Genomic DNA, 13,719 nt, shown 5'->3' on the forward strand with positions numbered 1-13,719 from the left:
GCCCCACACTGCCTCCCAACAGCTGCACCTGGAGTTTATGGGTTCTGGGTGGGGTCCGTGACCCGTCCAAAGTGTATGCAATTTTTTCATCTCTACGCATTTTTCTAGGGTTTGTATCTTTCATTAAATTGTCGAAGGGGGGTTGTGATATGAAAGAGGTCAAGTAGCTCAGACTGCTCCACCCTGGCTGTGTACCTGGGAAAACTGAGGCTCTGAGAGGGAGAAACCACCCCTCACTGCAGGGATCACCGAGCTGGATGGCCAGCCAGTGTTGACCAGAGGCTGGGAGCCCTGTCCCTCATGTGTACCTGTCAGGGGCCTTGCTTCCTGATCCCCACCTTCTGTCCTCATATGGCAGCAGCCACCCAGTTCTGACATTTCTACAGTCACAGCCAGGATTCAAAATCAGAGCTGTGGGACTCTGATGGAGCACAAAAAATTTCTTATGATTAAATACAAGAGTATGGGACTTCCCTGGTGGTGCAATGGTTAAGGATCCACCTGCCAATGCAGGGGACACGGGTTCGATCCCTGGTCCAGGAAGATCCCACATGTCACGGAGCAACTACGCCCATGTGCCACAACTACTGAGCCTGTGCTCTAGAGCCCGCAAGCCACAACTACTGAGCCCACATGCCACAACTACTGAAGCCCGTGCGCTTAGAGCCTGTGCTCTGCAACAAGAGAAGCCACTGCAATGAGAAACCCGCGCACCACAACGAAGAGTAGCCTCCGCTCGCCACAACTAGAGAAACCCTGAGTGCAGCAGCGAAGATCGAACGCAACCAAAAATAAAATAAAAAATTAAAAACTAAAATAAAATAATAAATACAAGAGTAATAATTACATCTAAGCAGGAGTATTGATTGTGTCAGGCAATCTCTTCATTTTTTTCTGGGGGCGGTGGGCAGAGTCATAGTAATGACAAGGATGGGGTCCACAGCCAGACTGCCTGGATTCAAATCCCAGCCCCACCGCTTGCTAGCTGACCAGCCACTTCACAGGGCTGCTTGAGATGCAGGTAAAGTGTTTGGCACATTGCCTGGCCCACAGTAAGTGCTCAATAAATGAGTGGTATTATTGCTCTTATTGAGCCACAGTGTGGTAAAAGCAGCAATGGAAGGGGGCGGGGAGCATCATGAAGGACCTGGAACATCAGATCAAGGGGTTTTGTTTGTCCTAGAGATGATAGGAATGGAGTTTTTTTTTTTTTTTTTGGCTGAGTTGGGTCTTCGTTGCTGCACATGGGCTTTCTCTACTTGCTGCGAGCGGGGGCTACTCTTCGTTACAGTGTGCGGGCTTCTCACTGAGGTGGATTCTCTTGTTGCAGAGCATGGGCTCTACACGCGGGGGCTTCAGTAGTTTTGGCGTGCGGCTTAGCTGCTCCGCGGCATGTGGGATCTTCCCAGACCAGGGATCAAACCTGTGTCCACTGGCAGGTGGATTCTTAACCACTGTGCCACCAGGGAAGCCCCCCATTTTTTAAAAAAATATTTATTTATTTGGTTTCACTGGGTCTTAGTTGCGGCGGGCTGGCTCCTTAGTTGAGGCATTAGAACTCTTAGTTGCAGCATGCATGTGGGATCTAGTTCTCTGACCAGGGATGGAACCCGGGCCCCTTGCATTGGGAGCGCAGAGTCTTAACTACTGCGCCACCAGGGAAGTCCCCCGGACATATTTTTTCTTTTGTTTATCTGTTTATCTAGTGTCTCTCCCACCAGAATGTCAGCAACACCAGGGCACAGGTTTGCCCATTGCTGTGTCTTCAGTGCCCAGTACAATGCCTGGCATACAGTAGGTACTCAATGAACTCATGTTGCATGAATGCAGAGGAGGAGGTTGGGTAGCAGGTGAAGGTTATTTCATCCATCCTCCCACCCCGAATACTGGAATCTGGGCCTCCCCCACAGCCCTGGACACACTGCTTGGTGCATAATAAGAACCCCCATACAGGTGTTTATTAGATTATAGAGATTTCAGATCTCTCTTAATTCTAAGTTAATTTTAGTTTAGGAAAAATCAGCTCGGGTGACCCCTGTTCATCCTCAGAGTCAGTTTGCTGCTTTATGGGCTGCCCTGAGACCCTCCCTCCACGGTGGCTCCCCTGGCCTTTAAACTCTAGGTGGGGAGGGCCATTCCCACTAGCTGGGGGTGGATCCTCCTTGCCAATAACCTTCAAGACCAGAAGGAGCTGCTTCTTAACAACCATCATGGGACACAGAGTGTCTAGCTTCAAACCCAGCCTCCCCTACTCTAGCTGTGTGTCCTTGGGCAAGCTGCCTGACCACTCTGAGCCTCAGTTTCCTCCCCGAGGAGTAAGTGAACTCATTCAAGTAAAAAGTCAGGCATGAGGCAGGTACTACTACTATACCTTTACTAGCTAAGATTTGTGGATAGGGAAAGGAAAGGAGCTGGGGAGGAGGCGGGGGCGGGGCGCAGTGCTCAGGGAGGACAGGAGCTCAGCCAGGGGGAAAGGGGTTCAGAGAGGAGGAGCTGGCGGCCTTTTCAGGAGACCAGGGCTCCAGGGAGAGATGGGGTGAGGGTCAGGGAAGTGGAACTCAGCCCTGCAGACTGCAGTTCACGGAGGGTGGCAGGCTCCTCAGGCCCTAGGGGATGCAAACCCCCTCCCATTCTTTTTTCCGGCAGGCTCCAGCCCCTGGCAGAGTCCTGCAGCCCTGCCTTTGCTCAATGAAGGAACGACTGGGAGGCGATCAGACAGGCAGCTTCTGTGTCTCTTTAATATCCTCCAGGCCCATCCAACTACCCCACCCACCCACTCCCACTCCCACCGCCTTTAATGGGAGGGGGGGCCGGGGGCACCCTCCCCCAGCCCAAGAACTAAGGCACCAGGTAGCTGCAGCAGGCCGGCCCAGACACAGAGCCACACACACAGATGGAGGACACACTGACCGCGGACGCAGACAAGCAAGGCGCGAAGGGGGCAGGGGCGGGGATCAGGCCGCCGCGGGGCTCCCACAGGCTCTGGGCCCGTCCTGAAGGCCGTGGGAGGCGCAGACAATCCCCGAAGGGGACCGGTCGAGAGGCCGAGGGGCGCCACGGCGGGGCAGGATCCTCACTTGCTGCCTTTGCGGGACAGACACCGCGGGAGGCAAGAGAAAGTCTGCTTGACGCGCGCCAGCAGCGGCAGCGGCCGGTGGGCTTCCCGGGGCGACCGCGGCACCAGGCGCTGCAAGGTCCCCTCCGAGGCCGAGGAGCTGGGCGCGGGGGAAGAGGCCGCGCTCGCAGAGCCCTGCCGGCAGCGCGCGCACCTCGGCAGCAGCGCGCGCACCTCCTCCTCGTCGCGGAAAGGGCTCTCCCCGAAGCGCTCCTCCAGCTGCCGGCGAAGCTGGGGTGGGGTGGAGTCGGGGTCGATGCCGGGCCGCCGGCTCGGTCCCCTCCCCAATCCTCAGAGCTTCCGCTCTTCTTCGAGCTTCCCACACCTCGCTAAGCCCCTCCCGTCCTGACCATCCTCTTAGCTTCCCTTCTGCGTCCCCATCCCCCTAACTGAGCCCCTCTCCCTCCGAATCCCTCCCCTCTCCCTGAATCCCCTTCCCCTTTGACACTCCATCTTCCAGACCTACTAAAGTGAGCCCCCCACCTGCACAGTGGGGACCACATTAACCCCTCCCCACACTGCCCAACAACCCTACTCAAGCAGGCCCTCTTCCCTGCCTGCCTCTTTCCTAATGCAGCCTTGCAGACAAGTCTCTGGGCAGCAGCCTGCCTTCCTGCACTGACTGCTTCTCTCTCTCATCTCTCGTTTGCGGGTGGGGGAGGGCGCGGCTCAGTCCCCGACATCTCCATGTGCCATCTGCCCAGTGGGCATAAGAGAAGGAACTGCTTTGGCCTCATCAAGGACCCAGGGGTGGAATAAGGACTGGACATGTCTCCCCAGAGGAGCCAAATGTTCAAATGCCTTCAGGCTCCAGGTAGGCAGAGCAGGCAATGCTGGAACCTAGCCAGATTGAAGGGTCCATAATCAGGCCCACGGGTGTTCAAATCCTAAGTTAAAAAGGAAAAGAAAACACCTGGCCGTCCAACCTAGGGGCTAGGTTAGCTCAAGAGCCATGAGTTCAAGACCCCAGAAAAATCTTCTGCCAGGTCTGAAGCACAGGCTAAATTCCTTCCAATCAGTGCTCAGCTCAAGTAAGAAGAGTTTCCCACCCCTGCCCCTGCCCCTACCTTCCGGGAACTGCCCCAGCCAAACTCTTCAAGCTGCTGCCTAAAGCCTGGGTTGGGGTTGGCGATGGGCCGCGTGGCCTTGATGGCTTCAAGCACGTCCCGCCAGCTCAGTCCTGTCACAGTCATCACATATGCCGTCACGATGGTGGTGCTTCGGGAGATGCCTGCAAAGCTGGGACATCCCACCCCAAGGCTTCAGGTAAGGCCCAATCTCCTCCGTGTCCTCCAGGCACCCCATCCCCACTTCAGCTCTCCCACCCTTGCCTCCTGAGCTCCAACCACAAGGAACCTGCCAGGACCCGTCTTCCCACATCAGGCCTTTGTCTATGCTGTTCCCTCTGCCTGGCATTCACCCACATCAAAGGCCTGAGTGAAACATCACTTCACTCAATCATTCAGTACACGTTTCCTGATCATCTGTGATTTTTCAGGTACTGGGGATATAGTGGCGAATAAAACAGACATGGTCTCTGCTATCCTGGGGCTTACAATATGGTTGGGAGAGACAGACACTAACAAGGGAAGCAATTTCAGGTGGTGATAACTGCTTCGAAGATGAGTCCAGAGGCTAGGAGATTGTATAAGAAGAGGTATTAATCTAGTGGAAGGGATGCGGAGGATTAGGGAAGGGGTTCGCAAGGAAGTGACATCAAGCTGAATCCTGAAAGATGGGTAAGGATTGTCAAGAATGTTCTGGGCAGTGTACAAAGACCATGTGGGTGGGATCCTGGTGGACTTGAAGAATGGGGAGATGGCCAGCACAGCTGGAGCAAGGAAAGGAGGAAGAGAGGGGGAGAGGCAGGCTGGAGGAGCCGTCCCTATGGCTGGGGCTCAGGCAGAGCTACCCTGAGCCAGGCGTAGTGAGAAGTTATGGAATGAATGAAATCAACAGGGCCAGGGGCCCCTGGGAAAACTCAGGGGTCCCATCTCCCAGCCTGGGGCTCCTCACTGCCCTGTACTACTGCCTCAAAGGCTAGAGGGGAGGAGAAGGAGCTGGAACTACTGAAGGATGCTGGGCTACCTGCCTGACCTCACCTATTCCTCCCAATAGCTTGCCAGGTCAACATCCTTTTTTCCCATTCTACAGATGAGAAAATTGAGTCTCAGGGAGAAATAGCTATCTGGCCATGGCCATACAGCTGGTAAGAGACAGAGCCTTGATCTGAGTCCTCCATCAGCCTGTCAGACGAAGGGTGGACTGTCAGGCATCGTGACAGGTTGGAGAAGATCCATCGCAGGCTCTGCATTCCCCACAGGATGAGGGCACGTTCAGGATGGAGGAAGGCCACTCACTTCCCCTCCCCCCACTCCCCTCTTAACTCACCAGTGCACAAGGCAGTTTCCCCCATTGAGGCGGCAACAGTGGATGAAGTTGATACATTCTTTGAAGTGCTTTTTGCTAGAGAAGAAAGCAATAAGGTACAGAGCACTGGGGGGGGACAGGTCTCCTAGGAGTTGTCCCCCTCCCCATTTCTGGGATGGCAAGAGACAGAGCCCTGGATCCTCAGGTCAGCCAGCACGTGCAGTGACTAGGGGCTGATACTGTAGTACTGGTGGAGGTGTGTGTGAAGCAATAATGGTGGCGTTTCAGGAGGTGAGAGGCCAATGATGGCAAATCCCACCGCAGAGGCAGGAGCACCTCTTCAACGGGTCCTGTGGATCCTATTTTCATGGAGGGTTTATCTTGACCTTTCAAGGAAATGGGTGCGAGGAGTCCCACCCCTCTGGGGTCTGCAAACAGAGCGCCTGGGGACAATAATGGTCAACAACAGTGTTGGGAGCAAGAGTCCCAAGGGGCAGGAGTGTCTGTCTGGGTCCCTCCCAGGCTGGGGTGTACTACTGCTAATAACATAAACCAAAATCCTGCTTTCTGAGCCCTCATTACACGCCAGGCCCTGTCCTAGATCCTCAACCTGTGCTATCTGATCTATGACAGCCTCCTTGGTGCTGATGGCCCCAACCCCTCACATACCCATTTTCTCTCTCAGAGAGGGGAAGTGATTTGTCCAAGGTCAAACAGCAAGTAAATGGCAGAGCCTGGCCTGAACCCAGATGCCTTAACTCCAAGGCCAGGAACAGGCTGAGCCTGACCCTTTCAAATCCACTGGGGCGTCTGAGCCTGAGGGACAGGGTGTTTTCTCCATTTCATAGCCAAAGAGACTGAGCTGTGGGAGGTTAAGACTTGGCCAGCGGCATAGGCAAGGGTGTGGCTGAGACAGAGTCCAGGTGGTCTGGGAGAACACCTGTGCTGGGGTCTCCAGGACAGCTTTGTGGCCTGAGTCCTCTCTGTCCTCCCTCAGACCACCTCCCACCCTCCCTCTTCCCCCCACATGAAGCAGCTGTCTGTCCATCTGTCAGCCCGTCCAGAGGAACTTACATGGGTACCTCAGGGGCGTCGGCCACTGAGATGCGAAGGTAGGTTATGTCCTGCAAGTACAAAACACACATGGGCAGCCTGCACCCCAACCCCAGCCTGGGCCTCCCAAGCACCTCGCAACCTTAGGCCAGTTCCTGCCCCTCTCTGGGCCACTGTTATCGTCTCTGTCCAAAGAGGGTAGACACCTCCTCTGAGGGCCTCCCAGGTCTGACCATCTGTGGTTCCAGAACCTTCTGAGAAGATGGTATCCTAACCCCATAGCTGACTCGGGCACAAAGACTTGCCAAAAAGGATTCAGGGACCTTTTATTTAATAGCTGGGAAAGGGCCACTTAACTTGACTCCCCTCCATAAAAGGATTACAAAATTACACAGTAAGAAGGGCAAAGCAGATTTTATTCTCTTGAAAAGAAACAAGAAATACGAAGATTAGTTTTAGTTCATGAATTGTGGTTATAAAACTCTGTGCTAATTATTAAAATAATCAAGGAATGAATTGTCAGGAATTTCTCCAACAAACTTGCTACCACATCTTTCACTCCACGCCTAACCTTCCCACAAGATCTTAAAGATGAGCCCTGCCCACATTCCAAGAATCACTTTTCTCAGGGACCTCTCTTAGTCCTTTGATATTCAAATGGCTCTTTTCAAGGGACTGGCGCACCTCCAGCCAGTGACTAAGTGACCGCCTGGCTAGGTCCTCATCTGTTAGTGGCTTTGTGTGAGATTCCAGCCCTTCTCTGTAACTCACTCTCCCCAAGGTCACACGAGCCTGCATCTTTTGCAAGGTTCGCAAATTCGCTTTGCAACAAATTTGGCCTTGGATTTGCAGGGCATTATCAAACCCTGACTGGTAAATTCACTGATGGATGGGGAGGGAGAAGAGGGCAGGGCTGCCGGAGCAGGGACTCATTTTGCCAGTAGTCATTTCATTAGTAAATATAGTCATGCCTAGACAACCTTCCTCAGGCACTCTAGTGACTTGTGTACTCCAAATACTCCAAAACAAGCCTGCTCTATAAAGCAAAATCAGACTCCATTGACCTGGAAATTTCTTCTAGTGTCTCCGTGACACTGAGAACCACAGATTATTGGAGGTAGCTCTTAGAGACCATCAAATCTGACACAAGGGGAAACTAAGGCCCAGAGAGGGCGAGGACCCTGCCCAAGGGCACACAGCAAAGCTGTGACAGAACCCGGTCTGGATCTCAGATCTCCAGAGTCCCTTCCCACCCACAGTTCTCTCCCGTCGATGGGTGAGACAGACTCTAACAGATAAAGAGGAAGGGGCTCTGTTTATCGATTGAGAATATGATTAACTTTGTTATTATGTCAGCTATAATTTGCTGAGCGCCTATTTTGTGGCTCTCAACAACCCAGTGAGGTAGGTACTGTTATAAAATTCCCCTTTTACGGATCAGGCAACTGAGGTCTAGAGAAGTGAAGTACCTGTGCCCAAGGTTACAGTCAGAATGTGGTGAAGATGTGAACTCAGAGCTCCTGACTCCAGCACATGTGGCCTGGATTTCCTACTTCCCTACTCTAGGTCATAACACCCTCACCCCGTCTTTTCCAGGATTCGATAATACCAGCTCCAACCCTCCCAGTGGGGGCCGTGCTGTACAGTGTGCAAAGCATCTTTACCATGTCACAGTCCCCTGGGGGCAGATAGGGCTGAGGGATCAGAGGCCCAGACAGGTGAAATCATAGCCCCAGGTCACAAGCGAGACACAGAGCCCAGAAACATCTACGTGGAGTCATCTATTCAGTTGGACAACGGGAAGCCCCTGTGGGAGACTTTTTAAGGTTTAGTGTGAGGCCTCTGGAGCCAGATGGCCTGTGTTCAAATTCCAGCTCCTTAGTTTCCTGGATGTGTGACCTCAGACCAGTTACTTTACCTCTCTGGTCCTCAGTTGCCAGAGAGGGAGCAAATAGGGATGCTAATGTAAAACAGGCCAGTTTTTAAGCAAATGAGTTAGCATATGGGTCAGGAAGGCCTGGTGCCAGTCGAGGATCTGGCACGTCGTAGGTACTTGATAAATGGGTGCTGTGGGGGTCTGAAACCCCCCTTCCCACCCATGTGCAGCTCTGGGATGGGGGTAAGGCTTACCTGCAGCAGAGGCTGGGGTGACTCGTGGATGGAGATGATGTGTGTGATCTTATTCCGGCCTAGCTGATCTGTGTCTTTGGCGTCTGAAAGAAACAAGGATGCTTGAGCCAATCTGGCAGGTGTGACCTATATACTCCGATGGCCAAGTGAGGCGGGAGCTCACTGCCCCACTCTCCTACTCAGCCCGCCCTCTCCACCTTGGCCCACCCTCTGCCGGCTCCCTGCTCCTTCACCACCTCTTGCTCCCAGCATGACAGGTCCTGTCACACCCCTAAGCTTCAGTCTCTCCACTGCGGCACCCACAGGTAACAGCCCAGCACCTCCCCAGCCTTGCCCCTGCTGTTCTTTCCATTGCAAACACCCTTCTGTGGCATATCCTTCACCAGGCAATTCTTCTAGGAATCTTGACTACAGAAGGGTTAACTCACACAGAAAGCTGTGTGTAGAAGATGGTTCTCTGCACTGCTGCTTATGACTGTCAACACATCAGAAACAGTTAAAAATGGGAACTGGGCTTCCCTGGTGGTGCAGTGGTTAAGGATCCGCCTGCCAATGCAGGGGACACGGGTTCGGGCCCTAGTCCGGGAAGATTCCGCATGCCATGGAGCAACTAAGCCCGTGTGCCACAACTACTGAGGCTGCGCTCTAGAGCCTGCGAGCCACAACTACTGAGCTCGCATGCTACAACTACTGAAGCCCGTGCGCCTAGAGCCCGTGCTCCACAACAAGAGAAGCCACGGCCATGAGAAGCCTGCGCACCACAATGAAGAGTGGCTCCCGCTCGCCGCAACTAGAGAAAAGCCTGCGTGTAGCAACGAAGACCCAATGCAGCCAAAAAAAAAAAAAAAAAAAAAAGGGAACAAACCACAAGGGGACTGGATAAATAATGGTATATTCATACTTGAATACTGTGCAGCCACTAACAAGATCTCTGTGTGCTGATGTGCAAGGAAGCCCACAATGTATTATTAAATGGGAAACACAGGTTACAGAACAGCATGCAGAATAGGCCTCCATTTTTGTTTTAAATATTATATCTATATGTACAAAGATACATGAAAACAACCCAGGGATATACCTCCCACAGCTATCAGTAGCCAGCTCTAGGGGCTGGATTTCCAGTGCATGCAGACCTTTTATAATCGAAGAAATAACACTTGATCTCCACATGCCCACTTCCTCATTCACCACATTTACTGAGTGTTTACCATGTGCAGCCTTGGCTGGGCATGGCATTGTGGGGTCAAGTTCATGGCTCCTGCCCTCATGGGCCTGCACACTTAAAGGGGATTCAGACCTTACTTACCAAATATTCAGAAGTCGGTGTGGTGTGAGCTGCTGAGGGAGCTCCCGTGGGGGAAGGGATCAGGGTTTAGGAAAGTGGGGCCCCTAAGCCCAGAGTGGAACAGGAGTGGATGGGGAAAGCTCTGCCCCAGTGCAGATGCCCCTCCCTCCCTAAAGCTTTCTCTGACTCCACAGATGGAAGTGACTTTTCCTGCCTTGGGTCTCCCAAGCTCCGGACCAGCCTGTCTCTTAGCCCAGGCCTGGGACAGGCGGAGTGCTGTGGCCTTGGGACAGAGCGGGCAGTGCTCCCCGGTGAAGTTTCTGACGTAGAGTCCAGTCTCTAGAGACCTCTCCTCTGAGGAGGAGGTTGTGCCAGGAAGCCTTCCCAGCTTCCCAGCTAGAAGCAACACCTCCAAACAGACCTCAACCCAGAACCTCAGGGCTGGCAAAATCCTTAGAAGCGGGGGTGGGCCTTGTGCTGTGGGAGAGGCTGAGGCTCAGAGCAGGTGCAGCCTTGCCCAGTGTCCAGTGTTCGGAGCCCTCTGTACTGGGGACACTCCTCCACCCACGTCCCCCTTAGTCTTCATGAGTTCTTTCCCCCTCCCAGCCTGGCATCGCTTCCCTGCCCCCGGCCCCATTCCTGAGCGTGTCCAGGGTGCGTGGGCCGGAGCATGAATGGTGGACACAGGCCTGGGACAGGGAGTATGCCATGGCCTTGGGACAGAATGGGCGGTGCTCACCGATGAAGTTTCCGAGGTAGAGTCCAGGAAGTACCTACAGGAGAGACAGGCCGGGGTCAGCCGGGTAGGGGTGCATGCAGCCCTGCTCAGTCCCATGAAGGGCGTCTGGCCCTCAGGACTCAGGGAGCGATCACCCCCGTCTTGTGGGCCTGGATGCTCTATGAGTGATGTCTGGGGAGGGCAGCAGGGGGGCATCAAGGGAGGCCAGCCTGGGTAGGGGGAGAGGAAAGAGGAAGGAGGGGCACAAAGACCTAGGGAAAGAGGGGGGGAGGAGCACAGGGGAGGGGGCAAAGGGAGAGGTGGACTTTCTAAGGTGGGTGATGGGGAATTCTGAGAAGGAGGTGGGAAGGCAGGGACAGATGGGGGTCGTGCCTTGGGGTGGGGGATGGGGAAGGATAGAGAAACAGCGTTAGAGAGAGTCCAGGGAGACAGAGACACATGGAGACAGAGAAAGGGACTCAGGGAGAGATAGTCTGGGGGTGACAAGAGTGCCACAGAAAGACACAGCAAGAAATACAGAGTCACAGAAACTGTCAGAGACAGAGACACAGAGAGGCAGAGTCAGAGAGAGATACCGCCCCAGAGAGACAGACAGAGACGTACGATCTGAGGGTCCCAGGGAGACAGAGAAATAGACACACAGACCGCCAGAGCCAGAAGGTCAGAGGCGGGCGCCCGGCCGGCGCTGGGGCCGGCCAGGTGCGGGTTGCGCCATCCCGGCCCCCTACCTTGGTCATGCCATTCCCCATGATCCCGGGGGCGGGGATCCGGGCGCACCCCCAGCTCGCCACCCGCTGAGCGCAAGGGTCACAGCTGCCCTGACGGCCCGGGCCCGGCGCCTGCAGCCTGGCGGGGATCGGGGGGCCTGGTGTCCGCAGCCTGGCGGGGATCGGGGGGCCTGGCGTCCGCAGCTCGGCCCAGCCCTGCCCAGCTGCCGCCGCCGCCGCTGCCGCCGCCACCGCCCGCCGACCCCCGGCCAGGGAGGGAAATGCTGGAGTCGCCGCTGCCGCCGCCGCCGCCACCGCCGCTGCAGGCTCCTCCTACCCCCTTGGTCATGTGGGCCGCCCCCCCCACCCGTGGGTCGCGGCGGGGGGCTGGACAAAGCCCCAGTGTGCCGGGCCCGGGGCCCGCGGGACAACGGCAGCTTGTTGGGGCCGCGAGGGGCCTCCACCTCCGGAGGTGGGGGCGGGGCGCTCCCCCCACCCTGGCACCGTCAGGCGCGGGCGGGGCGGGGGCGGAGAGAGCCCCCAGCCGCGGGCTCAGAGACTCGGATCCCAGCTCCAGCTCTGCCCGGCCCTCCCTGCGGGCCCTGGGGCGAAACGCCTAGCTCCTTCGGCCTCGGTTTTCTAGCAGAAACGTGATGGGGGCTGGACTTTGATCTTCAGATTCTGTTTGAGACGAGAAAAGTGGGTAATTCCTTCCCTTTGTACATCTCCCTGCTCCGTCCCCCATGCAGGCATCTTACCAGCCAACCATCCTCCTCCCCAACTCTTGCAGCCAGTCTGTCCTCCCATCCTCCACTCCATCCATTCACTGTTCCGTCTGTCTGTTCATTCATCCAGCCGTCCTCCCATCTCTTCCTCCCATATACTTTGGCCTCTGAGGATAGTGCCATCTGGGTCAGCTCTGCTGGGACCAGGCATAACTCTGCTTAGGGGCCCCAGTAAATCAGAGGTGCATGTGAGGAGAGGGAGATGAGTGAGTGTTACAGTCACCTGGGTTCCTTGGAGTAAAGGAGACTACGACAGGATGTAGTTAGAGGCAAGAGTCTCAGAAGGTGAGTCTGGAGACCAGGGTTCCAGGCCCTATTCATTCACCTCTGACCTGCTCAGTGACCTTGGGCAAATCCATTTGGGCTCCCAGCTACCCAAACGGTATGTCTCAGTGTGCTGCTACTAGGACCAAAGATGGAGAATGTGAAATAACTGAGAGCACACACCTCCTGTGGAACTGAAATAGAAGCAGCTGAACCAGCTTTACTCCTCTAGCCGTCACCTGCCCCCCTCCATCTGTAGTGGTAAGTGACTGTGGGAGGAATGTGGGTACAGAGAAGGACAGGGTCAGAGGAACCTGTTTGAAATGCAGTGACTGCAGGAAAATAAAACTGTTTCTTTGGTATTTCTTTCTTCCTCAAATTCACAGTGTACATGGGGCTGCCTGTCTCAGCTCTGTGTCCAAGGTTCTCATATAAACCAAATTATTCAACAAATACTTACTGAGTACCCACTATATGGTAGGCATTAGGGATGTCCCTAACAGATAAGGTGGCAGTGGTTCCTACCTTTGTTGGCTAACGGTCTAGACCAGCGTTGCCCAGTAGGAATACAATGTGAGCCACATGGGTAATCACAAATTCTCTAGTAGCGACATTAAAAAAGTAGAAAGAAGCAGGTTGTTACTCATGGTTTTATTTGACCCAGTATAGCCAAAATATTATCATTTCAATGTGTAGTCAATATTTAAACATTATTAATGACATATTTTACATTCTTTTAATTGTATTAAGTCTTTAAAATCCAGTGTGTATTTTATACTTAGAGCACATCTCAATTCAGTTTAGCCACATGTCAAATGCTTAATCGCCATATGTGGCTGGTAGCTCCATACTGGACATCAGGGCTAGGAGGGAAGGCAAACAAAATAGACAAATAGACAAAGCATTTACAAACGGTCACAATTTTCTATGGAGGAAGCAAACTGGAGGACAGGAAGAACTTCTGTAAATAGGAGACATTTGGATAAGACCTGACATGTAAGACGGACACAGCTGTTTAAAGAGTGGAGAGATTTCCAGCAGAAGGAACAGCACAAGTAAAGGCCCTGCGGTGGGAAAGCTTGGTCTTTGGGAAGAGCCAGTAGGACTGGAGGGGAGGAGGCCAAGGGAAGGTGGTAAGATTGAGGCTAAAGAGGAGAAGAGGCCAAGCATGAAGGACCACGTATGGCCATGATTGGGTGTTTAGAGTTTCCTTCTCAGTATGATGGAAAGCCAGTAGGAAAATTTAAACAGAGTGGCCATGTCATCTGATT

General features: G+C 54.1%; 1 protein-coding gene across 2 annotated transcripts; it reads right to left on the reverse strand.

Moving 5' to 3' along the window:
• Window positions 1-2,793: 2,793 nt before the first annotated feature.
• DUSP15 (dual specificity phosphatase 15) lies at window positions 2,794-11,688 on the reverse strand. 2 transcript variants are annotated; one of them, XM_082670438.1, is made up of 7 exons: window positions 11,421-11,688; window positions 10,693-10,726; window positions 8,669-8,751; window positions 6,560-6,609; window positions 5,507-5,581; window positions 4,183-4,354; window positions 2,794-3,346 (listed from the first exon to the last, which is right to left on the reverse strand). In XM_082670438.1, exons 1-7 carry the CDS (start codon window positions 11,439-11,441, stop codon window positions 3,074-3,076), a joined length of 708 nt encoding a protein of 235 aa, XP_082526564.1. In that variant the 5' UTR covers window positions 11,442-11,688; the 3' UTR covers window positions 2,794-3,073. The 2 variants fall into 2 exon arrangements, with proteins under 2 accessions (XP_082526564.1, XP_082526565.1); XM_082670439.1 differs by lacking the exons at window positions 6,560-6,609; window positions 10,693-10,726; window positions 11,421-11,688 and having other exon boundaries at window positions 8,669-8,697.
• Between the last annotated feature and the right edge of the window lie 2,031 nt (window positions 11,689-13,719).

Source organism: Grampus griseus, assembly GCF_964374135.1.
Source record: "Grampus griseus genome assembly, chromosome: 14".
Lineage (NCBI taxonomy): Eukaryota > Metazoa > Chordata > Mammalia > Artiodactyla > Delphinidae > Grampus > Grampus griseus.

Bases quoted from the DNA above. Each gene is read 5' to 3' on its own strand.
- DUSP15 (XM_082670438.1), bottom strand. From the start codon at position 11,441: ATGGGGAATGGCATGACCAAG. The intron at 10,727-11,420 runs GTAGGGGGCCGG...TCTCTCCTGTAG, and splicing joins TGGGGAATGGCATGACCAAG to GTACTTCCTGGACTCTACCT. The intron at 4,355-5,506 runs GTGAGTTAAGAG...GGGATGTCCCAG, and splicing joins GGAAACTGCCTTGTGCACTG to CTTTGCAGGCATCTCCCGAA.